At 38.4% G+C, this 25,597-nt stretch overlaps 1 protein-coding gene across 1 annotated transcript; it reads right to left on the reverse strand.

Moving 5' to 3' along the window:
- Positions 1-17,000: 17,000 nt before the first annotated feature.
- Positions 17,001-25,528, reverse strand: CRIPT (CXXC repeat containing interactor of PDZ3 domain). Its single transcript, XM_066372390.1, has 5 exons — positions 25,403-25,528; positions 23,304-23,369; positions 22,154-22,208; positions 18,313-18,416; positions 17,001-18,035 (listed from the first exon to the last, which is right to left on the reverse strand). The coding sequence occupies exons 1-5, from the start codon at positions 25,416-25,418 to the stop codon at positions 17,971-17,973; spliced, it is 306 nt and encodes a 101-aa protein (XP_066228487.1). The 5' UTR covers positions 25,419-25,528; the 3' UTR covers positions 17,001-17,970.
- Positions 25,529-25,597: the final 69 nt, after the last annotated feature.

The following is a 25,597-nucleotide window of genomic DNA, read 5'->3' on the forward strand; positions in this document are numbered from 1 at the left end:
CGCCTGCCCTGGGTAATTCAGTTTGAATTAGCATACACCTTTGCACAAATCATTTTAATTACAATTTATAATATCTAGAACAGCGGTCATTTCGTATGACCGCCGGGCTTTCTAGTAAGCTATAAGCAGTGGATACATTTCTTAGTCCACAAATTTATATACACAAGTATAACCTAATTTTTATTTCAAGCTTCCACTTCTTTGCATTGTGAGAAACTTGATCTCAGTGAATTCGATTTCAGTCTCCCCTTTCCCTAGGATTGTGTCTAGTTTCTGGGAGGAGCTTATCAGGTGCTAGAGTATGCCGCAGGGGGAGAAGAACTGGTCCTCGAGAGCATCCTCACACGCTGGTATTTATCATCCCATCTCTCACTCTGTTTGCATGACTCCTTCAGGTCCAGGAGCACCCTCCATTTTTCCATTGCTCCCTTGGGCACAAGAAGACATGCTTCTGCGTCTCACTGGGGCATAGAAAACTTTGCAAGGAAAAAATATGTCTTCTCTATTTCTAGACCCCACAGAAACACCTGGGATTATGCCACCTTCCTGGGGTGCGCCTGCAGAGTAGCACCGAGACTCAGCAACATCTCTGCCCTTGGTATTTTCCCATGAATTGACATCATTCTCCGCCCCCCTCCTGCCTAGAAATAGCACACTTATTCTACTCTATCTTTTCTTCCAAATACTCTGTCTATTCTGGTAATTTTTTTCTCCTTTTTTCTAAGGGCAGCTTCTGAAACAAAAAGTGAAGACACTCTTGTTCCTCTGTCTCTTGCTCTCATATCCCTCCTCTGAGATAAAAAGCACAGAATAGGCTAGGAGCTGAATGAGGAGAAGGAAGGAGGAGGGTGAACACGGGGAAGGAATTGGTTATTATTCTGCCACATAGGCAAATTAATATAGATTTCATGACTGCAAAGAGGAAGTCAGCCCCAAATGAAATCAGACAGTGGTAAGGCCAGTGGCTGTGGCCATGCAGGTTTACATTGGATTCAGGCAGATGGTAAAGGAACTATGGAGCCCAAAAGTGGTGAGTCATTCTGTTTATTAGAGTCTCACAATGGCAGACGAGCAAGCAGGCAGGGAAAACTGCTTCCCTCTCTCCCTGGGCTGATGAGCAAACAGTCCAAGGTTGGGGGAATCCCTTCTCTGGCAAACAATGGCAAAAAATGGCCCCTCCCAATGGCGGCAGGCAATCTGCAATCTCCAATCTGCCCTGAGGGCAAGCACCTGCAGCCTTACATAGACTATACACACGTGGTACTGCCCCACGCTCATGCACCAGTCAGGCAAAGTACAAGTGAGCAAGCTTAGCACACTTGTTTGCCCAACACTAAGCAAAAAGTAAAATTTTACAGAATAACTAAAACAAGACCCTCAGCACTGGTACAGTTTTCTTACACGCCTTCCACATTTTCTGCAGTGTAGCACCTGGAGCTAAGTGACTTTTAGACACAAGGCTGAAATAAAGGCACCTTTCCCAAGAACTGGGTAAGCAATGAAAGCACCATCTATATGGTATGTGGAGGCTCTTCAGCAAGTCATACTAGCATGCTGGGAGCAGAAGAGGGGGATAAGAAGGGAGGGCAGCTGCACCCTGCCAGGCACCACTTGAGGCTGTCCTCTCGTGCCGGTCCTTTCTGGGACTTAGCTGTCCCTGGGGCAGATGGAAAGCCAGCTGCCTTTACCTCCAAAGTTCCTGCCTCCCCCCCCCCCCCACACCCCCTTGCAGATCTAAAATCCCATCATTCATTCACTTAGCCTTTCATTCAAAACCATTGAATTTCTAAGTGGGGCTAGTTTGGTCTTGGTGCACTTTTAGAGTTTTGTTGAACAAAAAAGACATGGTCTCTGGATTTAAAGATCTTAGAGCTCAGTTGGAGAAAGGAGGAGCCGTGCAAAGACAGGTGAAGAAGTGACTCAATGATGGGTAAAATGCAGGTTGCATGGGACCCTGAGGCAGGACACCTAGCGAAGCCTTGAGATGTCAGAGAAGGCTTCCTGGGTAGGACAAGAAGGAACAGATGGCACTTGAGAGAAAAAACACCAGGACTCTGGGGCAGGACAAGCTCTGACAGGCTACAGGCTAGACAACTCTGAAGTGGGAGAAGGATCGGGGAGCAGCTGATCTGGCTGTGACCCAGCCCCAAATTTCCAGTCGTGATGATGGCTATACATTTCAAATTTGGTAATTATGTACACACATTTTTCTCAAAGAGTTAGCTGCTGCCTGTCTAGGCAAGAAGTTTCTATTTCTGTGTTGTTTCTCAGCTTGTGCTATTTGAATCAGGAGCCTTGGGGAGCAGCACGGGGGTGGAGGGTCCTCCACAATACAAAAGCCTCAATGTCTCTCCCCCTTGACTCTTGGAGAAAGAGTGACAGATGACATAAAAGAGCCTATATTTCAGGCAAAGAAGAGTATTATTTTTTATCATTAAATTCTTGGCTAAAGCTCCAAGTGGGCAGCCTTATCTGGGTATGCTCGCCCGAGTATGGGGCTTAAGCTACTTGAAAATATGAGTTTGCTGCAAATGACCCGCAAAGAAACAAAATTAACATTTATTTTATTAAAAAAAATAAAGATAGGATGAGAAGGTTGGAGGCTCTTTAGCTCACTAAGTCATGAAATCGAATTATGTTTCTCCCTCTGTGAAGAGGGAAAATTACCGTCGTGTTTGGGGAACCTCAACCACGTTGCCGAAAGGCCCACTCCATGCCATGAAAACAAATCGGAGGTGCATTTGGAGAAAGGCCCAACGTTCCGGATCACACAGGATCTAAAGTACGACGTACTATTATTCTTGAGTGAATGTAGAAGGTATAATCCTTGGGTAGATAACCAGAACAAACTAAAGGCATTGAGGTTAAACTATAAACAATCACCGAGATCAAATTACTTAATAGTTTAGTTATCAATGTAGAATAACATATCCTTTAGCTTGTGCCAGTAAGACAATCTTTAGAGATGTCTGAGTGACTTCTTGCCCTAAATTTAGTCCATTCAGTGATTAAGGAATTAAGAAACAGTAATAATTCCCTGGGAAACATTGTGCCACTACTCTGAGACCACTAACCTTTTTACATCAACCCAAGGTTTTTCCAAAAATGCTGATCATTTCTAGAACTATCTAGAACATGGGTCAACAAACTTTTTTTTAAAGGGCCAGGTATTTTTATTTTTTATACTTATATTTTATTTTATATTTATATTTTAAATATTTCAGGCTTTGCAACTCTGCCATTATATACAAAAGTAACCATAGACAATCTGTTAAAGAGTAGCTGTGGCTGTGTCCCAAAAAAACTTTATATACAAAAATAGGCGACTGCTCTATGGGCCATCGTTTGCTGACTCTTACACAATTGCATAAATGTAGAGCAATTATAAGTTCTTTTGGAAAAAATGATGAGTCCCTTGGAGCTCCACAGCAGACCAATTTCTGAGGGCTGGGGTGGCAAAGGTGCGCTGGACTACTGGCAAACACGCTATGGCCTTTATCTATAAACATTACAAAGAAAGGCTGGACCAGGACTGACTGGTGCTGTCAGAGGCCAGATGACTGACAGGCTGAACTCTGGGTGAGTTGTTAATTTCAGGTACAAACTGCTAATACAGATGGAATAAGCACACTATGCTCATCTCGTCGTCTATGCACTTATCACTCCCTTACAGTGGCTTTGAGAGGTAGCATGGGGATTCTGTATCTGATACCAACTACAAAAGGTAAGACTGTACACCAACAAGCGCCAGCTTCCTTTCTAATTCAGATTCATTAAAACAACCATTTCCTTTGGGATTGGGCAGGTCGACTTTCCTGCCATATTCATGGTTGCTGCTGAACGGACATGGCTGTGTAATCCCTCCCTCCCCAACCCATCCTCTGCCAGAGTTGGCCGCCCAGTGAACTTGCACCCTGACTTGAAAGGTGGAGCTGGGCCCTCATTTTCTTTCAGGAATTTGAACTGAAAGACTAGAGGAAAGATGTAGTTGGTGACAGAGACGTAGCCAGAAAGGTCATGTGGCCTCAGGATTACAGACCTTGTACAAACGTGTTCCCTGAAAAGGCAGAAGTGAAATAGAGAGTGTTTCAGTACCTTTTCAGTGCCATGATCCAAGAAGGCTGGTGTTCTTCAGGAGTCCCTATATTCCAATGTCACCACTCTGTGGACTTATAATAGCTTCCCTTTCCCTTTTCTTGTGTTGCTTTTGTTTTTTCTCAATAATAAAACCATGTGATGCTTTACTAGGCACATTTCCTGCCATGACCAACATTTTATTTAATGTGCTTTAGACCTGTCATCCAGAATATAAGATTCCATACGTTAAACTGTGATCTATTTAACTTCTAAAAACAGCCGGTGGGCCTGACCTGTGATGGTGCAGTGGATAAAGCGTCAACCTGGAACACTGAGGTTGCCAGTTTGATACCCTGGGCTTACCTGGTCAAGGCACATATGGAAGTTGATGCTTCCTGCTCCTCCCCACTTCTCTCTCTCTCCCCCACCTCTGTCTAACATAAATAAATAAAATCTTTAAAAAAAAGTGCTGTTAAAAAATAAATAAATAAATAAAATAACAAAAACAGCCAGTGGTAATAAATACAATCAAATTTTCTTTGTCAACTACTTTACAATCTGTCTTTTCTGCTCCCATCCCTCCTGCTATGGCCTAGTACTGTATCACTCCTATCTGGATTTCAGCCGCAGTCTCCTAGAAAGCTCCTTTTCTTTTATTCATTCTCTGTTCTTGCCCATCTGTTGTCAGATTAATTTCTATAAAACCTACTTTCATCAAATCACTTCTCAGATGGAAAATCCATAATGCTTTCCTATTTCTTCTTGGATCTAATCGGATCTCTTAAAACTAATATTTTAACCTTCTTAATCTGATCCCACCTTTTTTCTATTTATTGTCTTCACACCTCTCATGACTCTTCAACATCAACTTCAATTTTGGCTAGGTTATCTCCCAAACCCTCCGTTTAATATCTCACTCTCCATTCTTCCATGTCTTTGCTTCTTTTTGTCCCCACTACTTCTCCTCTTACTTAGATAATCGCCTCCCTCGGTTAAAATATAATTATAATACTATCTATAAGAAAACATGGTGAGAAGGAAAAAGTCAGTATCTGTTCCTTTCTACCTGACAGTCCACATTCCGAACAATGTCTGGTGACCATTCGAAACACGATGAAATCATCAAAAATACATGAAATGGAAGCTTCTGGATAAAGAGAGCAGAATAAAACTCACATCTAATTTTTATCCTTCTTATCCTTCCCACATAAAACTACATTAAAGGTGGTTTTGGGGGGTTGACATAAATCCTAAGAGTAAAGAGAGTGAAAGGATACCAAAGGAACCAAAGTGTTTGGAAGGTAGCGAGCAGACAGACAAACAATATCAGTCTTGGCACACTTGAAAAACCACATTTTAAACTGACATTAAATAAAGATAAAAAATAAATTTAATATGCATCCAGAATCTTCCAGAGACTCAAGGATTGATGGCAGCTTTGGAAGTGGGGTGAATTAAGATGTTGAATTAAGGAAGACTGGTTGAATAAAGCCTATATGAGGATCAGGTGGATTCCTGGATTTCTCCCCTGTCCACCTGCAAACCACTGATTGATTGCTCCTCCCACACTCTGGCCAAGGTCTAGAGCAGTGGTTCTCAAACTTTTTGAAGTCGGGGCACATTTAAAATCCTACAAATAACTGTAGGCACACTATATACAAATTTCTGAGAAATATGTTATAATAATTAAATCAAATATTAAAGAAAAAAATATAAAGTCCAAGCATACTTTTATGATAATTAAATGAAATAAATATGACAAAATTAAATTTATTCTGACATTAAAAAACATTTTTTTTTACAGGGACAGAGAGAGAGTCAGAGAAAGGGATAGATAGGGACAGACAGACAGGAATGGAGAGAGATGAGAAGCATCAATTATCAGTTTTTCGTTGCGACACCTTAGTGGTTGATTGATTGCTTTCTCATATGTGCCTTGACTGCGGGCCTTCAGCAGACAAAGTAACCCCTTGCTCGAGCCAGTGACCTTGAGTCCAAGCTGGTGAGCTTTTGCTCAAACCAGATGAGCCCGCGATCAAGCTGGCGACCTCGGGGTCTCGAACCTGGGTCTTTCCGCATCCCAGTCCGATGCTCTATCTACTGTGCCACCACCTGGTCAGGCAAAAAAACATTTTTATGTTACATTTTTTTGAGTTATGCTTTTTAGAATTCGTAAAAAAGAGGGGTTAAAACATTTTAAAAATGACAAAAAAGTTATATTTTTATATATATAGATACATTCTTAGTAAGATTTAGTAAATTCAGCAGGTCTTACGCAAATGTGTTAATGAAACATTCTTGTGTTTATGGGAAACATGAGCCTGATGTGTCCTAGCAATTTCAATATTTGGGCATATATTTGAAAGGCAAACTCTCATTTCCTTGTCAATACATTGAAGAATTCCTCTCTTTTTACTCTTAATTGTGTTGAACGCAGAAACCCCCCACCATATATATCATCTTAACTTTACACCAAAGGATAGAAGAAACTTGCTTCCAGTCTTTCTGGGGAACATGGGGGGTAGTGTAAATAATACAGCACCACAGCTTAACAGCCTTTTGCAACCTAATCAGGCAAGTGAGGTGGGGGGTTGGGCAGACTGTCAGCTTACAGTCAATTTCCCACACCTCTGCCCCCCAATAATCTAAACTCCAAAAACCCTGTTAGTTTTTTGGTCCCCAACAGGCACATATTTCTCTGGAATACCATAGGGCACACCTGGAAATCTTCTAGGGCGCACCAGTGCGCCCTGGCGCACACTTTGAGAACCACTGGTCTAGAGGTTTAGGCTCCAGAAACTGGGAAACAGATATTTCTGAATTGGAGGAACACCAGGCACAGGTGAGGATGGGTGTGAATTACTTAAAACAGGAAGAATATGTGAATGCATGTATATTGAATAATAAGGCTCCCTGAATTCTTTCCACTTTACCTTGCATGCAAGAGAAATTGGGGGATGATTTTGTGGAGACTTTATCTCAAGAGGAAATTGCTAAAGATACTGACAAATAGCCCAGATAGATCATCCTACATCAGTAACTCTCAGCTAGAGGCATCTGGCAATGTCTGGAGACATTTTTGGTTGTTACAAACCTCAGGGGAGTGCCACTGGCATCTGGTGAGCAGAGGCCAGGGATGCTACAACGCACAAGAAAAGCCTCCCACAACAAAGAATTATCAGGTCCAAAAATGTCAGTAGTGTCATTTTTGATAAACTCTGCCTTACATGAAATTATGGTCAACTTGCACACCAACACACAGTTTCCAATAGTCCCCCTACCTTATTAAGAGTGAGCAGAAAACAAAAACTGATCAGACATCTGAGAAAAAAAAACCAAGGAAGATAGAGATCTAGACAAACAGATAAAAGTGACAGGGAGAGAAAAGACTCAATAGGAAGAAAACTCTAAAAAACTGTCCTTGACTTCCAGTTAATGACCATGATGGACTCCTGGGGACCCAATTTACCTTTTTGTCTGAATAAGAAAAGTGGACAAAATTTAGAAAACTGTTTTCTGATATTGGACAACAGGCAGAGCAGGACTGTCTTTCACATCTAAGTCCTGGATTTGACTTTTGTCCAGTTTAAATTCGCTGAAGAATTTCCCCACTAATTTACAATGCCACCTTTCTATGTATGTATTCAGCTACACCTGGCCTCTTTGTTTCTGTCTTTGTTAATACCATACTGCCTTAATACTTCAGTTTTATAATAATCATTTATACTTGGTGCATCAAATCCCTCCAACTTGTTATTCTTTAAAAGTGCTGTTTGGCCCTTTGCTCTTCCATATAATTTTTATGATCAGCTTGTTGAATTCTACCTTGTTCAATAAAATTTTATAACTTTCTATACAGAGAACTTGAATACCTTCTATTATATTCTTCTATTACATTTTTGGTCGCTATTACATAGAATCTACTTTTAAATTACATTTTCTGTTTTTGCTGCTATGCAGAAATACGTTTTACTTCTGTGTATTGATCTCCTTTGTGGTACATTAGATAAACTACGTTTATTTATCTTAATAATTTCCTGTGGATTCTTTTGGAATCCACAGAATACTGAAATACTGCAAATAATAAGGGTTCTATTTCTTCTTTCTGATCGCTATACTCTTTTTTCCTCCTTTGTCTTATTTTATTGCACTGGCTAGGATCTCCAGTACGTTGAATAGAAATGGTAAGAGTGGACATTTTTGTCTTGTTACTGATTTTAAAGCCAGTGTATTTAACACTTGATATATTTTCTGTGGGCTTTTTGATGTTACCCTTTACTAGGTGGAGGAATTTTTATTCTAGTTTACTAACAGTTTTATTATGATTGGTTGTTGTTTATTTTGAAAATGGTCATAGTTTTTTCCCCATGAATTTGTTAATGTGGGTATTAATAGTTTTTCCAAATGTTGACCAATCTTGCATTCCTGGTATTAATCCACATTAGTCACAAAATATTAACTGTTATGCATTGCTGGATTCCTTTTCTAGCATTTCCATCTTTGCTCCTGATCAATAATGCTCTGTAATTTTCCTTTACAAGACTAGCCTTATAAGTGAGTTGAGGACTATTCCTACTCTTAGTATGTTTGAAAAAATGTGTGTAAGTTTGGAAGCACTTGTTATTAGAATTTTTGAATAACTCACCTATAAAACCATCTCACTCTGGAGTTTCTTTAACTCCTGATAATATTTTTTAAATGATTATAGATCCTTTAAAATTTTTAATTTCTTCTTGAGTCAATTTTAACCCCTATTTTTTTTTAAAGATTTTATTTATTTATTTATTTATTTATTTATTTATTTATTTATTTAGAGACAGAGAGAGGGATAGATAGGGACAGACAGACAGGAACGCAGAGAGATGAGAAGCATCAATCATCAGTTTTTCTTTGTGGCACCTTAGTTGTTCATTGATTGCTTTCTCATATGTGCCTTGACCACGGGCCTTCAGCAGACCGAGTAACCCGTTACTCAAGCCAGCAACCTTGGGCTCAAGCTGGTGAACTTTTGTTCAAACCAGATGAGCCGGGCTCAAGCTGGCGACCTCAGGGTCTCGAACCTGGGTCCTCCGCATCCCAGTTTGATGCTCTATCCACTGCACCACCGCCTGGTCAGGCAACCCCTATTATTTTTATAGAAAACTATTTCATATAACATTTTTCAAATATGTTGGCATGTTTATTCAAAATATTCTTTTTTAAAATATTTGTTGCATCTATAATTATGTTCTATTGCTTATACTTAAGATTGATCATTCCTGACTTTTTATCAGTTGCTAGAGGTTGTACAATTTTACTAGTCTTTACAAAGCACTGACCTTTTGCTCTGTTGAGCTATTTCTTTTTTGGTATGTTTTATGTGATTCATTTATATTTTATTAATTTCCTTTTCCTCCTATCTTTGGACTTCCTTTTCTAACAAGTTCAATTCTCAGCTCCTACTTGCATTCTATTTTCTAGTGCTTTAGTTATTATTAACTCCACAAATTTGTTACTGTCATCTTATACAATCAATGTTTGACTACAGTTCCCTACATACAGGGGTGGGCAAATGCAGGCTTACAGTTGTGAGTACACAAATGTTTATTCTTGTCATTTTTTGGTATGAGCTGTAAACCTACTTTTGCCCACCACTTTATTTACCGTTTTCTGGAACTCACTATTCTTTCTCATGTTTTCTACCTTCCTTTTGAGCTCATTTCCTTCTTCCTGATATACTTTTTAGAAATGTCCTCTAGTGAGGATCTGTTGGCTGTAAACTCACTTGCCTTCCTAAAAATGTCATTTCATTTCATTTCTGATTTTTAAGATTATTAAAAAAAAGTTAAATATATCTGTTCTGGAACTTTGGATGGTATGGGAGACTCTTCTACCTTTCATGTCTTAATTTCCATTTCATATATATATATATATAATATATATATGTATATATTTAATCTTTGGATCTTTGTGCTGAAGTCTCTGGAGAGATTTTTAATCCCCTCTCCTCCTGCCCTGGTCTTCCCAGGGTAAAGGCCAAGATAGCAAAGTGTCCCCACTGTCTTTATGTGTATGTGGGTGCTGTGTTCTATATTTTAATTGCCCCATATTCTTTAAACCCATCAATATTACGAAAGACAAAGAGAGGCTAAAGAACTGTTCCAGATTTAAGAGTCATGGTAAAGGAACATATAATCTTAAACTACATATTGTAACAAAAAATAAAAACCCAACTGAACAACAAATGCAATTGGAAGGGGGACTGTAGATGAAAGTATTGTCACCGATGTTAAGGTCCTGAATTTGGTAACTGTACTTAGTATGCTTATTCTTATGAAGCATAGACGTAGTGTTGAAGGGTAAAGGATATGATGTCTGCAATATACTCTCAAATGAGTCAAGGAAAAAATATATAACAAGAGATAGAGAAAAAATGGTAAAGTAAATATGAGAAACATTATAAAAAGAAGTCACAGTGCAGAACAATATGTTAAAATTCCAAAAGTATTGCCTTTATGCATGTCTCTGATCTAAGTTCCTATCTTGCTCAAGTCCATGACTTTGTCTTCCATGTGTGTGATGCCCTTTAAAATTATGCTTTAGAGACCCAGGGGATTGGCAGATGCTCCTAACAGCAAGCACTGGCTTTGGTGTTAGTTTACCCTTTGAATTTGCACTCTCCCTTTGTTTCTGGCTTCTGAGAATCATTATTACTTTCTTGCCAGTTTAATTATATACATATTTATTTATTTTTGCTTGTTTACTTCTTTTTTATTAATTATTTTTATTTATTTATTAATTTTAAAGGAGACAGAGAGAGAGAGAGAGAGAGGGAGAGGGAGGAGGGGGGGAGCAGAAAGCATCAACTCCCATATGTGCCTTGACCGGGCAATCCCAGGGTTTTGAACCGGCGACCTCAGCGTTCCAGGTCGAAGCTTGATCCACTGCGCCACCACAGGTCAGGCTCTTTTTTTTTATACATAAATTTTCATTAATTTTAATGGGTGACATCAATAAATCAGGGTACATATATTCAAAGAAAACATGTCCAGATTATCTTGTCATTCAATTATGTTGCATACCCATCACCCAAAGTCAGATTGTCCTCTGTCACCTTCTATCTAGTTTTCTTTGTGCCCCTCCCCCTCTCCCTTCTTCCCTCCCCCCCCCATAACCACCACACTCTTGTCCATGTCTCTTAGTCTCGTTTTTTTTTTTTCTTAGTCTCGTTTTTATGTCCCACCAATGTATGGAATCATGCAGTTCTTGTTTTTTTCTGATTTACTTATTTCACTCCGTATAATGTTATCAAGATCCCACATTTTGTTGTAAATGATCCGATGTCATCATTTCTTATGGCTGAGTAGTATACCATAGTGTATATGTGCCACATCTTCTATATCCAGTCATATATATATATATATATATATATATATATATATATATATTTTTTTTTTTTTTTTTTTTTTTTTTTACAGTGATTAAAGCCTTTAAGCAAACTCTTGGCCAATACAGCAAGAATCCATAAAAGAGTAGTGTCCTTAACATGTTCACCAAGTCCAAGTTGGCACCAACACCATTCCAAATCCCTGCGAATGCAACCCAACCCCAGTTCAGTCCGTTAGGAGCTATCACAAGGAGCAAGAGTCCAGAAGAAGTCCACATCCAGGAAAAGTCCGCATGGCACTGGAATTGTTGTCACAATTCTATACTTTGCAGCTCATGTCCAAGTCCCAATGACCACTGCTTCTAGCTAGTAATGATTCAGGTAGACTGGAAAATTTTATATACATATTTAAAAATGTGTGTGTGCATGTGTGTGAATATATGTATATGTATATGTATATGTATATGTGTGTGTATATATTTTCCCAGGATTTGTATGGCAAGTTTCTCTGGCTAACTTGTTCACAATGTTGGAAATTTAAGTCTACTTATTTGACCTTTAAGTTGCTAAAACTAAATCTTTTAGCAAGATGGAAAACCAAAGAACACCATTGCCATCTGGTGGAGAAACATACTATTACCACATCTAAATGACACCCACTATGACTCTTCTCATTCCCCCCACACTCAGATGACAAATCCTGTGAAATTTATTATCTGTTTTTTCTAAATCTCCCTTTATTTCCGTTTTCCTAGTACCACCTTAGTCTTGTTCCTGGTTTTTTGTTGTTTTGTTTTGCTAAAATTTTTGCTTTTGAACCACTTTCTCTCTTTAGTCTATTCTTTCAATATATTTTTCTTCTATCTATTGTCACACCTTAATTGTTATAATTTGACATTAATTTTATGGGTTATCAATTTCTTGCTTATAAGCAAAAGTTTTAGCACCTATAACAGTAGTCTAAGGATGAAAACAAAGTAGAGGTACAATAAATGTTAGATGAATTGAAAAAAGTAGTACCATTTGTTCATTTGTCAAACTTTTCTGGGACGCAGCAAATATATATTGTTTCCAAGATTTTTATGTAATGACAGACTGATGAATGACATTTGCATGTGTGTAATTTGCCTGTGGGGTTTCCTAGATTTTCTTTTTAAAGCTTAAAATTATTTTTAATTACAAATACATGACCACTATGAAAATCGAGTAATTATATTGATGATGTTGGAAGCTAAGGTTCTTACTGTGGAAGAAGACACAAATATATATATATATATATATATATATATATATATATATATATATATTTTTTTTTTTTTTTTTTTTTTTTTTTTTTTACAGAGAGAGAGTCAGAGAGAGGGATAGACAGGGACAGACAGGAACGGAGAGATGAGAAGCATCAATCATTGCTCATTGTGACACCTTAGTTGTTCATTGATTGCTTTCTCATATGTGCCTTGACTGCGGGCCTTCAGCAGACTGAGTAACCCCTTGCTCGAGCCAGTGACCTTGGGTCCAAGCTGGTGAGCTTTTGCTCAAACCAGATGAGCCCGCACTCAAGCTGGTGACCTCGGGGTCTCGAACCTGGGTCTTTCCACATCCCAGTCCGACGCTCTATCCACTGTGCCACCACCTGGTCAGGCCAAAGACACAAATATTGAATGGAGAAAGGCGTGGAAGAGTCTGTGGGGTTAGATTGGAATTGGAAATATCAATAGAACATGTAATTTTTAATATATACATTTTCTTGTTTTTTTCTGTGGAAGAGGCCTAGATGCAATGACATCCCAGCAGGCCCAGATCTTAGGTTCTAAACACAATAAAAAAAAAATAGAATCTTTGGAAAAATGGATGATTTCAGGCTGGGTGGGAAAAGAAAAACAGTAAGATAAACTTGAAACACTTGTGCTGGAAAATAAGGCATTTCTCAAAAAATGGTAAGGACATGTCAGAATGAGCCAGGAGCCAGCTTGAAACGTCTGGCCAAATCTGGGACGATTTAATATATAAACAAATGAGAGTAACAGACTGAATCAAAGAGGAATACATGAGTTCATACTAATATAATAAAAAGAAAAAGCTTTTCCTTACAACAGAACGCCAACTAATACATGCGCAAGGAATGACATAATTGAAAAACCAATTGGCAACCATCAGAGTAATAATTAATTCAGCCAAGAAACATCACTGGATGCTCAATAGGCATGAAAGTTCGCTGAGAAATAAAATAGTTACAGTCTCAAAGTATCTCTCCATGAAATGCTTACTAAATAAAAAGACACTTTATCATGGAGAATCTAGCAGATGCCATCTAAAAGAAGTGGTAGAAATTGACACTTTGAAGTGGGACAACTGACTCCATGATGATGCACTGAAAAGGACACACCACTTCTAGGACATTCCGCCAAAAATGCCTAAGCTCACTCTAATCAGTAAGAACCATTAAAAAAAAAAGAAGCTAGGATTAAGGGGCATTCTATAAAATAACTGGTCATAACATATGTTTCACCTTGACATTTTTGAAAGACAAATTGAAGAATTGTTCTAAACTAGAGACATGGAAGCTAAATTTAATGTGTTATCCTGGAATGTGTCCTGTTCCAATTTAAAAAAAAACAAAAATAAAGCCCATTCACTGAGTATGGCTCTGTGGAGCTTCCACCTCAGGTGCTAAACATAGCTCAGTTGTGAGAACAGTCCCAGATGGACAGAGCATTGGCCCCATACAGGAGTTGCCAGGTGGATCCAGTTGGAGCGCATGCAGGAGCTTGTCTCTCTATCTCCCCTTCTCTCACTTGAAAAAGAAGAAAAAAGAGGTTTTTTTAAAGAAAAGAGAAAGCCCCTAGTGGAAGTTAGTGAAATATGGAAAATAGTATTGCATTAAAGTTAATTTTCTGATTTTGATAATTGTGCTGTGGTTACATTAGAAAATATCCTTGTTCTTAGGAAGTACACAAATATTTGAGGTAAAGAGGCATCATATCTGTAGCTAACATGCAAATGGTCAGGAAAAAAAGCATTTATTTTGTACCAAAAGGGAATTTTAAATAGAAGAAATGCATATATTGTTCTACACTTTGACTTTAATGTTTCTCATATTTGCTTTACTATTTTCTATCCCTTGTTAATTTTCTTTGACCCATTTGAGAGTGTATTGTGGACATCATACCTTTTACCCTTCAGTGCTATGTCTGTACTTCATAAGAACAAGCATACTAAGTAGTTACCAAATTCAGGACCTTAACATTGATAACAATATTTTCATCTACAGTTCCTCTTCCAATTGCATTTGTTGTTCAATTGGGTTTGTGTTCCTCTATCACAGGGATCCCCAAACTTTTTACACAGGGGGCCAGTTCACTGTCCCTCAGACCAATGGAGGGCCGGACTATAAAAAAAACTATGAACAAATTCCTATGCATACTGTACATATCTTATTTTAAAGTAAAAAAACAAAACGGGAAAAAATACAATGTTTAAAATAAAGAACAAATTTAAATAAACAAACTGACCAGTATTTCAATGGGAACTATGCTCCTCTCACTGACCACCAATGAAAGAGGTGCCCCTTCCGGAAGTGCAGTGGGGGCTGGATAAATGGCCTCAGGAGGCCGCATGCGGCCTGTGGGCCATAGTTTGGGGACCCCTGCTCTATCATAACTCTTTAGCCTCTCTTTCTTTTGTAGTATTGATATATTTGAAAAATATATAACAGTTTAATGCATAGGACATCCCACACCTTGGGCTTTTCCAATGTTTCTTTACGTTTAAATTCAGGTTATGCAGTGTGGGTTGAAATACTGTGAGTGATGTATCCTTATTGGTAATGTTCACTTTGATCACTTCGGTAAGATATTGCCAGTCACTGTGTAGTTACTGTTTCTCCTTTGCAATTAGTGGTTAATTTGTGAGGAAAAAAATTTGAGACCATGTTGCTATTTTATTCCTCATCAAACCTGGCCCTCCTAGATTAGCATCCTTTGATGATTCTTACCTGAAAAAAATTTTACCATGATGTTTACAAAATTTTGATTTGTCTAACTACATCATTCTTCTGCTATGCCACCAAACTAGTTTGCCCACATAATCCATTAAGTACAACACTAATGGCGTAAACCAAAACACGTCTTAATATTTTTAAGTTTTTATGGGAGCATCGCAAACTCAAAATACCGTATATTGAGACTGTCATAACCCAAGGACCCCCTGTATTTAAATATTAAATGCAGTCATATTTGTGTAGTCTGAGATTTTTAAAAAAATACCTATTTTATCATTTTTCTGTTTTCTTTAAAACTACACTTGGCCTTAGGGCCCTGGCCAGTTGGCTCATTGGTACTATCAGCCCAGTATGTGGAAGTTCCGGGTTCAATTCCTGGCCAGGGCACATGGCAGAAGTGCCCATTAGCTTCTCCACCCTTCCCCCTCTCCTTCCTCTCTCTACCCCTCCCGGAGCCAAGGCTCCATTGGAGCAAAGTTGGCCCAGGTGCTGAGGATGGCTCCATGGTCTCCATCACAGGCGCTAGAATGGCTCTGGTTGCAATGGAGCAAAGCCCCAGATGGGCAGAGCATCACCTCCTGGAGGGCATGCTGGGTGGATCCTGGTCATGCACACATACACACACAACAAATTACACCTGGCCTTAATTGTTATCTTAAATGTTTTATGTCTTCTTTTAAAAAATATTTTATGTTCATGTGTTTTTTTTGGGATTTTCCTTCTCATCTAATAAACCCTATTAAATGTATGGCAATCATATTATTTCAATGATATGAAGATTTGTAATACTGTATTTACATTCTGTTCTGAGGCTTAACACTAATAAAAACCTTCATAGGAAAACCTGAGTCTGGCCTCTGGATCACTTATGGAAGGAGGCTACTCAAAGCATAAATATAAAATGTGAGTTGTAGAAGTTGATTCCAGTTAACATCCAAGAAATGTACCTTTCCCAAAGTTGGCCAACCTGACTTTTAACGTTATTTGGGCCACCTTCTTAGTAACTGAGCCCTATTATGAATCCCTTTTCTTGATTCTGACTAAAAGTCCCAAATTGATTCAAGCATGAGAAGCCATTTCCTACCTTCACAGATATAGTTATTATAGTTTACATTATCCCTGTGATTTTTCTAGATACTAGTAACAACATATGCCAGAAACACAATTTAAAGAACCTGGCCCTGGCCAGTTGGCTCAGCGGTAGAGCATTGGCCAGCGTGCGGATATCTGGTTTGATTCCCATTCAAGTCAGGGCACACAGGAGAAGCGCCCATCTGCTTCCCCACCACTCTCCCTCTTGCTTTTCTCTCTCTCTCCTCCATCCTGCAGCCATGGTGACTGGAGCAAGTTCTCCATGGGCACTGAGGATGGCTCCATGGCCTCGCCTCAGGGTCTAAGAGCTCGCTTACCAGGCAATGGAGCAACACCTCAGATGGGCAGAGCATCGCTCCCTACTGGGCTTGCCGGGTGGATCCCAGTCAGGGTGCATGCGGGAGTCTGTCTCTCTGCCTCCCTTCCTCTCACTGAATAATGAAAAATAATTAAAATAAAAAAACCTTATAAACAGTCAAAACTTTATTTTCCATAATTTTAAAATAAAAATGCAATATCTATACTACATATATCATGTTTTCTATTTTACACGTTTAATAGCGGTATTTATACATACTGACATACTGTACTCAGCCACAGGGGTTTACTGTATTGGTCTCCCCTAGCAGGCTGCAGGTTTCCAAAGCAGAAGTCCTGAATCTCTGAAGGTAGCATAAGAAAATTCTTCCTTTGAATCAAAATGTTCTTTTATTTTGTGTAAGGGGGAGTTAACAAAGTTTCATTTTTACTTCAAAGAGCTTTCCCAAAAGAGTGGTGATTTATTTTCATTATACATCATCACAATAAACACAATCTCCTGGCTTTCATAACAGTGTACATTCAAGGTCATGAGTGTAACATGTTTTCCTGAAATTCGTGTGTTCAATTGGGTATACCGTGGGGTGTCCCTTGTGTTATTCTCACATGAGTGGTGGTATTAGCACTATGGCTTCAAGAACAAATTTTTAAATATCATTAAATACAACTTGTATTTGATTTGGGTCAAGGCTAGTTTCTAAGAAACCATTCAGCAATAATGGCCTCAGATAGTTAAATTAAATACCCTGTGAAGCTTCAATTAATTAAGGGACTGATGATTCTAAGAACTAGGCAACCAACAGGGAATGAGGGGAAAATTATAATTCTGGATGTCAAGTTCTGAGCAAATATCAATAATCTTTTTCATTCTTGCAATAACTGCAAGTAGAGGGAGAGGATAATAAGAATTATGTGAATAATGTTAAATAAAAAGTGCAGTAGAACTAGGATAACATTTTTTTTCTGTTCAACAAAATGCTATAAGGCAGACTAGTAACATCGTTAATATTAAGACTTCTGAAAACATGTTATTTTGTAATTTGAACATGATGTATGCCTTGAAAATTTACAACAGAAAGCAAAATCATATAGAAAGCCAGACGCTTCATCAATACACCTAGACAGACGTTTGCTTGTAGTTTTTGGTATCCAAAACCTTTTTTCCACACATTGCACAGATGCCTAAAACAAAAGAAAACATATGAGCATCAAATCATAATACCAACAAATATCTAATTCCAACAGTTTGGCTAATTTAAATTAATCCTGAAGCTAAAAGCATAATTTTACTGCATCAGAAAAGGAAAAAAGAAAATATACACTTTTAATGACAAGTTCTATTTTACTTTAGAAAGAAAGGATTTGACTTTAATAGGATGTATAAAGGCTACTCCTTTTTCTACATTATCCAAATCAGTACCAAATAAAATGTTTAATACAAAAATGATATTAAACTTACCCTTTTTGTAGGCACAGCCCTGGCAGTAATTAGAACCTGGTTGGTGCACAGAACTTTTACAAATTCTGCAAGTGGAGAACTTATTCTTTCCGTATGGATCAAATCTAGAGATTTTTAAAAAAGAAATAAAAATGTGTAATACCATAGAAACACTCTCAGATAATCTCACTTAAGCAACAGATGGGATTAATCTATGCTCTCCATCCCTCAAGCAAACTCTATACTTGATAGGCAAGCACTCTTCCAGCTGGCTACTCTATACTTGCTTATGGCCAATGTATTTGTCAATCGGTGTGACAGAATTAAATACTATGGAAACTGATAAAATAATGAAATATGGGTACAAAAAGAATGACTGATTCTATTAAAAACTAAGTAAATGCTTTAGGATAACTAGTTAAGTGTGAACTATTAAAACTGCTATTGATCTAGGTATGGGAAAGACAACTGTTAAAAATTGGGAAAAAGGCCCTGGCCAGTTGGCTCAGTGGTAGAGCGTCGGCCTGGTGTGCAGAAGTCCTGGATTCGATTCCCGGCCAGGGCACACAGGAGAAGCAACCATCTGCTTCTCCACCCCTCCCCCTCTCCTTCCTCTCTGTCTCTCTCTTCCCCTCCCGCACCCGAGGCTCCACTGGAGCAAAGATGGCCCGGGCGCTGGGGATGGCTCCTTGGCCTCTGCCCCAGGCGCTAGAGTGGCTCTGGTCGGGACAGAGCAACACCCCGGAGAGGCAGAGCGTCGCCCCCTGGTGAGCGTGCTGGGTGGATCCCGGTCGAGCGCATGTGGGAGTCTGTCTGACTGTTTCTCCCCGTTTCTAGCTTCAGAGAAATAAAAAAAAAAAAAAAAAAAAAAAAGGGAAAAAATCCTAAGTGGCAGCATTTGGCACTTTGCAACTGTCAGTTCTTGTTCCACTTTAAAGATACTGGAGATATATAATCTGGTTATGAATTATATGAGGAAAATGATGAAGAACTCATACTCAAAAGGCTTTGTCTCGATACTAAATGACTAATGAATGTATGTTGAATTATGTGCTTTAATTGAAAGTAAAATATGTAGGCCTGACCTGTGGTGGCGCAGTGGATAAAGCGTCGACCTGGAACACTGAGGTCGCCAGTTCGAAACCCTGGGCTTGCCTGGTCAAGGCACATATGGGAGTTGATGCTTTCAGCTGCTCCCCCCTGTCTCTCTCTCCTCCCCCCCCCCCTCTCCTCTCTAAAATGAATAAATAAAATAAAATAAAATACGTATATATTTAAAGATTGCCTACTTTCAATGATGTCTTCAATTAACTGATCTAATATCTTTGGATAAAAATGACCCTACTATATAAAAATGCCACCTTACAGTGACTTATAGGGAAAATAACTTCAGAGGAAATACTTTCCCTTAACTTGGCAGTAACTTTTTTTAACAATACTCATATACTGAATACGAACCCTCTTTTCTCTTGGGGTAGATAGAGTACAATAGCTCATATTCAAAGGTTAATTTGTCAAACCCAACAGAATGTTACTTTGCTCCCCACAAGAGAAGATAGGCACTATTTGTTTTTTTCAAAAACTTAATTTGTTTCAACCTGTATGTCTGGAGATTACTTTTTCTTAAAACTATATTTTATCATTCTAAGATGTACATTTTCATATTTCTGAAAGCTTACAACTGGCAGCTTTCTCTTTCTTAAAGTAATGATACATCTTATAAATTATGGTGTTTTGATTCAATGCAATACATTAGTGCACTTTTCAAAGTGAGATATTTAAAGACCCCCAACAGTAATAGTTACTTTTTAATGATTGCGGAGTAAATTTGGGAGTAAAAAGGAACTAGAATTATCTAAATTATACAATCTTTAAAAATAAATTATTAAATAACTAAATGGTCTTAGAAGACAGCAATATGTCAGTTAAAATACATAGTATGACACTGCTCATCACTTAAAAGATTAAGTCTATTGTGCTATTTTTGTGCCAGGCACTGGATATAATAAAAGCTTTATTTTTATTATTCCTTCAATCCTTGGGATGATGTTATCAATAGGTATTTATTTCCTCAGCAAATTTATACTGAGTGCTATATACAACATGCCTGTGACTGTTTTAAAACAAGCTGACATTCTACTGAGAGGAGAGGGACAGTAAGTAATGAAACAAACACGCTTTTCAGATAGTTATATGTGCTGCAGAGAAAATTCAAACAGGGGACTGTGGCAAACATGAGGAGAAGGAAGAGTTTAGATATTGGTTAGGAACCTTCTCTGAGGAGGTAAAATTTCCACTGAGACCTGAGTAACAATAAGGAGCCGACTCTGTTAAGTTCTGAGGGGTGAGCTCTAGAAGAAAGGAACAGGAAACACAAACCTCTCCCAGTGGGAGTGGGCTTGGATACCTGACACGGGGGTCGCTATAATAAGTCAGAGAGGTGGGAGGGGTCAGATAATGGGGGGCCTTGTAAGAGCATAGTAGGGGGCTTAGATTTTATTCAACGTGAAAAGAAAACCAATGGAGGTTATGAGCAAAGAAGTTACATGTCCTTTAGAGGACTGCTCTGGTTACTGTAAGACTTAACTATAGGGAAATAGAGAGGAAGCAGGGAGATAGAAAGTTAATAAGATACACAAGTAAGAAATAACAGTGGTTTGGAACACGGAAATAGTAGTGAGATGGACAAAAGCAGATGGCGTCAGGTTCCATTTGGGTAGCAGAACCAAAGAACTTGCTGATGGGTATGGGAAGTGAGGGTAGGAGAGCACCAGTGAGGAATTCTAGCCTTTAGGCTTACACAACTGGATTGGACAGTGGTGCAATGATGAGAAGACTGAAAGAAAAAGAGGTTACCTGTTAAAGACATCCAATTGGATAAGTCAAGTAGACAGCTGGATGTATGTTTGGAGCTCAGAGAAGTCAGGACTAGAGATATACATTTGGAAATTATTAACAGACACTTTGAATTTAAAGCCATTTGGACTAAAGTCAATTAAGTAGAAACTATAAATTTATAAATAGAAAAAAAAAAAAAAAGGCTAGGACTGAGTCCAGGGGCACCTGATTGAGAAGGAATAGCCAGTGGGTTGGGAGAAAAGAAGTGTGGTATCCCAGAGCCAAAAGAAGAAAGGGTTCCAAATATAAAGAGCTGTTAAAGGTTACGTAACGTAAGAATAAAGAAGCAGACATCAGTTTTAAAGGTCAGTGTGATCTTGATAAAAGCAGTTTCAGGGGTGTGGTTGGGATAAAGGTTTGACTGGAATGGCTGAAGGAGAGAATGGAACTTAGGCCAGAGAAACTATCTAGGTAAGGTTTTTGAAAACTTCTGCTGTGAAGGGAAGCCAGGAAATGAGGTGGCAGCTGGGACGGTTCACGGGGTTTTTAAGACTGGATATAATAAAGCCTGGTGTCAAGAACTGTTTTTAAGGTAGAAGACATTTTTATTGACATTCTAAGATGTAAAAGTAAAGTTCAGAAAAGTAACTGGCTTAACTTGTATAAGGTCACAGAGCGAGACAGTGACAGAATCTAGATTCAAATTCAGGTCTGACTCCAGAACTTATGCTCTTTCCACATTTCTCTGTTGCCTGATTTGCAAGATAATTAAGAAGTAGAAAAAATAAAAGCCATATTTTCTGGTGAAATTAGAAAAAGCAAGTAGGACTAATATCTTCATTGACAGTGAGGAAGAACAGGGTGAAACCAGCAGGCTATAACAGATAGCTTGGTTTTGCATGCTAGGAACTATGTGTCTTATTATAATAAAATGGCACACACCAAATTCATTTAAGTATGCTTAATAATAAAGAGTAGTAATTTTATATATTACTGCTCTATAGATGTTCCTATACCTACCTACCTTGCTTTTTTTGAGGTCAAAGCTTTATTTTCATTCAGCTTTCTTCCACCACTTTCTATATTGAAACATACATATTTCAGTGAGTTATTTCAACATATTTCACATATAATACATAATATAACATTAAACAGTTAAAAAGCTCACTTTTTGACCTCTTACCAAGAGACTACCTTCTATCAAAATTTTCAAAAATCTTCACTGAATAGCTAGGTTCTTAAGACATTACTTAATAGAAAAGTTATTAAAAACAATGACAATTTAGATAAAACACAATCATTTTATTTCTCAGACTCAAAGGAGGACTTTTGGAATGGATCTGCATTTAATTTATGCACTGTAAAATCTAGAAACCATTACTGTGGTTTACTTTGGTGCCACAGACCTGAATACAGTGAAAATGTTTTTTTCCTTCCCTTTTGACATTTGCACTGTATTTAATGATTAGGAAGGTGATACTAGGTAGTCTGTAATAAATTATCTAATAGCAAAAAATTGATTAAGAAGGTGGAAACATTTAAATCAGTGGTCCCCAACCTCCGGGCCGCGGACCGGTACTGGTCCATGGGCCATTTGGTACTGGTCCGCAGAGAAAGAATAAATAACTTACATTATTTCCATTTTATTTATATTTAAGTCTGAACGATGTTTTATTTTAAAAAAATGACCAGATTCCCTCTGTTACATCTGTCTAAGACTCACTCTTGACACTTGTCTTGGTCACGTGATACATTTATCCATCCCACCCTTAAAGGCTGGCCCGTGAAAATATTTTCTGACATTAAACTGGTCTGTGGCCCAGAAAAGGTTGGGGACCACTGATTTAAATGATTTAAGAATGTAACAATCAATTGAAGAGAGGGGAATCAAATACCAACTGTAATTAAGCTGAATCAAATCAATTACTATATTATTCATTGCTTGAAAATCATTTAATTATTTTACAATCTCCTGCCTACCAAATTAGGAACCTTGATATGTAACTGAGAGAACTAAATAAGATATTAAATTGTTGAGGGATCCAGTATAATTTAATGTTTAATAGATGAAATATTTTGTACATATAACATGTCATTTTACAAATAATCTAAAAGTTAAAACATTATTCACAGGAAGTATTTGATCCAACTTCTGTGTTCTAAAAGGAAAATACCTGTGGTATTCCTTGCACCATCTTTCCACGTGTCTGGAGTGATAACAGTACCAAGTTTCTTTTCACCTGTTATAACAAGATAGTAGAAGTGAGGGGAATTTACCTAATAAATACACTATGTTGTACCTAAAGTTCACAATGATATCAACAGTCATATTATAGTAGGAGCCTATTAATGCTAGGGTCAGGGCCAGTGAAATGAGATATTAACTGTGGGCAATGGATAAACGACTTTGGTAAAATTTGTAGTATAATAGGCTTATACGAGGCTTCCTCTGTATACTTTAAACAAATCAGGTAAACAAATCTGTTAAGTCTATTCATTCCATAAATGAATCTATAAACCATTTATACCAAGTAAAAAAACAAAACAAAACAAAAAACTATGGTACAAAATACAGAAAAAACCACCCAATGAGGCAGATTAAGTTCTAAATTTCAAGGAGCCTTGTGATTTCTCTAACAGTAGTTCTTAACTTGGGTTTAGGGGTGGACCTTAGGAGAAATTATTTATATATACAAACTTTTTGTATACAGTATTCCCTTTTTTTCACAGACTCTGATGAGTGTACAGCTTTTATCAGATTTTCAAAGGGTTCAGAGAACCCCCCCACCAAGTTAAGACCCATTTAACTAAAATATAAGGTGGCAAATAAAAAGTATAATAATTAAGCCTGACCAGGCAGTGGCGCAGCGGATAGATCATCGAACTGGGATGCGGAGGACCCAGGTTCGAGACCCTGAGGTCGCCAGTTTGAGCGTAGGTTCATCTGGTTTGAGCAAAGCTCACCAGCTTGGACCCAAGGTTGCTGGCTTGAGCAAGGGGTTACTCGGTCTGAAGGCCCACCGTCAAGGCACATATGAGAAAGCAATCAATGAACAACTAAGGTGTCCAAACGAAAAACTGATGATGGATGCTTCTTATCTCTCTCCGTTCCTGCCTGTCTGTCCCTATCTATCCTTCTCTCTGACTCTTTCTCTCTTGTCTCTGAAAAAAAAAAAAAAAGTATAATAATTGAGAGCTAAAATAAATGGAAAGCTAACACACTTGAAGAAATTCCACAGAGAAAGAAATAATCTTGGCTAGGGAAATCCAGGAAAGCTCTGTGGGAAAGGTGAAAGAGAGGGTATGTAGCAATGGGACTGTGAGGAAAGAGGATGAAGACAAAGTAGAAAAAGGACACACATCTCGAGGAAAGGCATGGAAAACGCAGGGTACACATGAGCATGCAAGAGAGTCTGGTATGGCCAAAGCGTGAAAAGGATAAAGGCTAGTGAAAATGAAGTTGGAAAGCTGTGAGGCCTTATTGTGTAGGGTGATCCTTATGCCAGGCTCTAAATATAAAAACGCAAAAGTATTCTTTGCACACTGAGAATTTATTAAAGTAACTTGTCCATGGCCATTCTTTTACTTAATATAAGACCTGTGATTCAAACTCATGGGTGTCTGTGTTCAAAGTCGTATCTACTGAGGGTATACAACCAAAATTGATTCTGTTAATTAGACAGTAGTCAGGACACTGACTTCAGGCTGTCAGATAAAATACAGGATACCCAGTTAAGTTCAAATTTCAGATTCACAATACTTCTTTTTTTGGAGAAAGATTGTTCTAAAAGTGCTTCAGGACAAAGCACTCTTACAGTAATAAGGAGCAGCAAACAGAACCAAGTCACCAATACTTAGTGGGATATACTTATACCAAAAAGTATTCACTGTTTAACTGAAATTCAAATTTAATTAGGCGTTTTTATTTGCTTAAATCTGGCAAATATATAAGTGACTTTTAAGATCCTTTCCTTGAGGGTCAGTGGGGAGAAGGAGCCAGTCACGAAGCTGTATGGGATGAGACCTGGGATTGGACGGAAACAACACAAATAAACGAAGAGGTGCAAAAACAGAAGAGCCACCTAGAATGCAAAATATTTAGGGCAATATGGTCTTTGGGGATGGGCCGGAATGGTCAAAGGACAGTAGGAGGACAAAAACTAGAACCAAAGACCAGCGGCCGAAGGGAAAAAAAGAAAGGACACAGTTCCCGGGGAACTCCAGTTAGGTTCTCCTACCCTCTCTCTCCTGTCGAAGCGGCACCTTAACTCACATTTTTCGCACACCATCCTTCCGCAACGGTTCTCTTAGCCGCAGTCGCTGTAGCTGCTTGAAAACATCAACACAACCAGGAAGGATTCCCCTTCCGGGTTATAAAAATCCACTTCCTGCCCCCGGCCCTCCGCCCCGCCTATTCTACACCTGGAAAACCGAGGGAGGAATAAACACCAGTGGGAAGGCGGGGCTG

This window comes from Saccopteryx leptura, chromosome 3 (genome assembly GCF_036850995.1).
Source record: "Saccopteryx leptura isolate mSacLep1 chromosome 3, mSacLep1_pri_phased_curated, whole genome shotgun sequence".
NCBI classification, from domain to species: domain Eukaryota; kingdom Metazoa; phylum Chordata; class Mammalia; order Chiroptera; family Emballonuridae; genus Saccopteryx; species Saccopteryx leptura.

What these genes read in the sequence shown, in the direction of transcription:
- CRIPT (XM_066372390.1), bottom strand. An exon ending in TGGTGCAAGGAATACCACAG is followed by an intron (nt 22,209 to 23,303) that starts GTATTTTCCTTT and finishes GTTTCAATATAG; the next exon opens with AAAGTGGTGGAAGAAAGCTG. An exon ending in GGGCTGTGCCTACAAAAAGG is followed by an intron (nt 18,036 to 18,312) that starts GTAAGTTTAATA and finishes CTTTTGTTTTAG; the next exon opens with GCATCTGTGCAATGTGTGGA.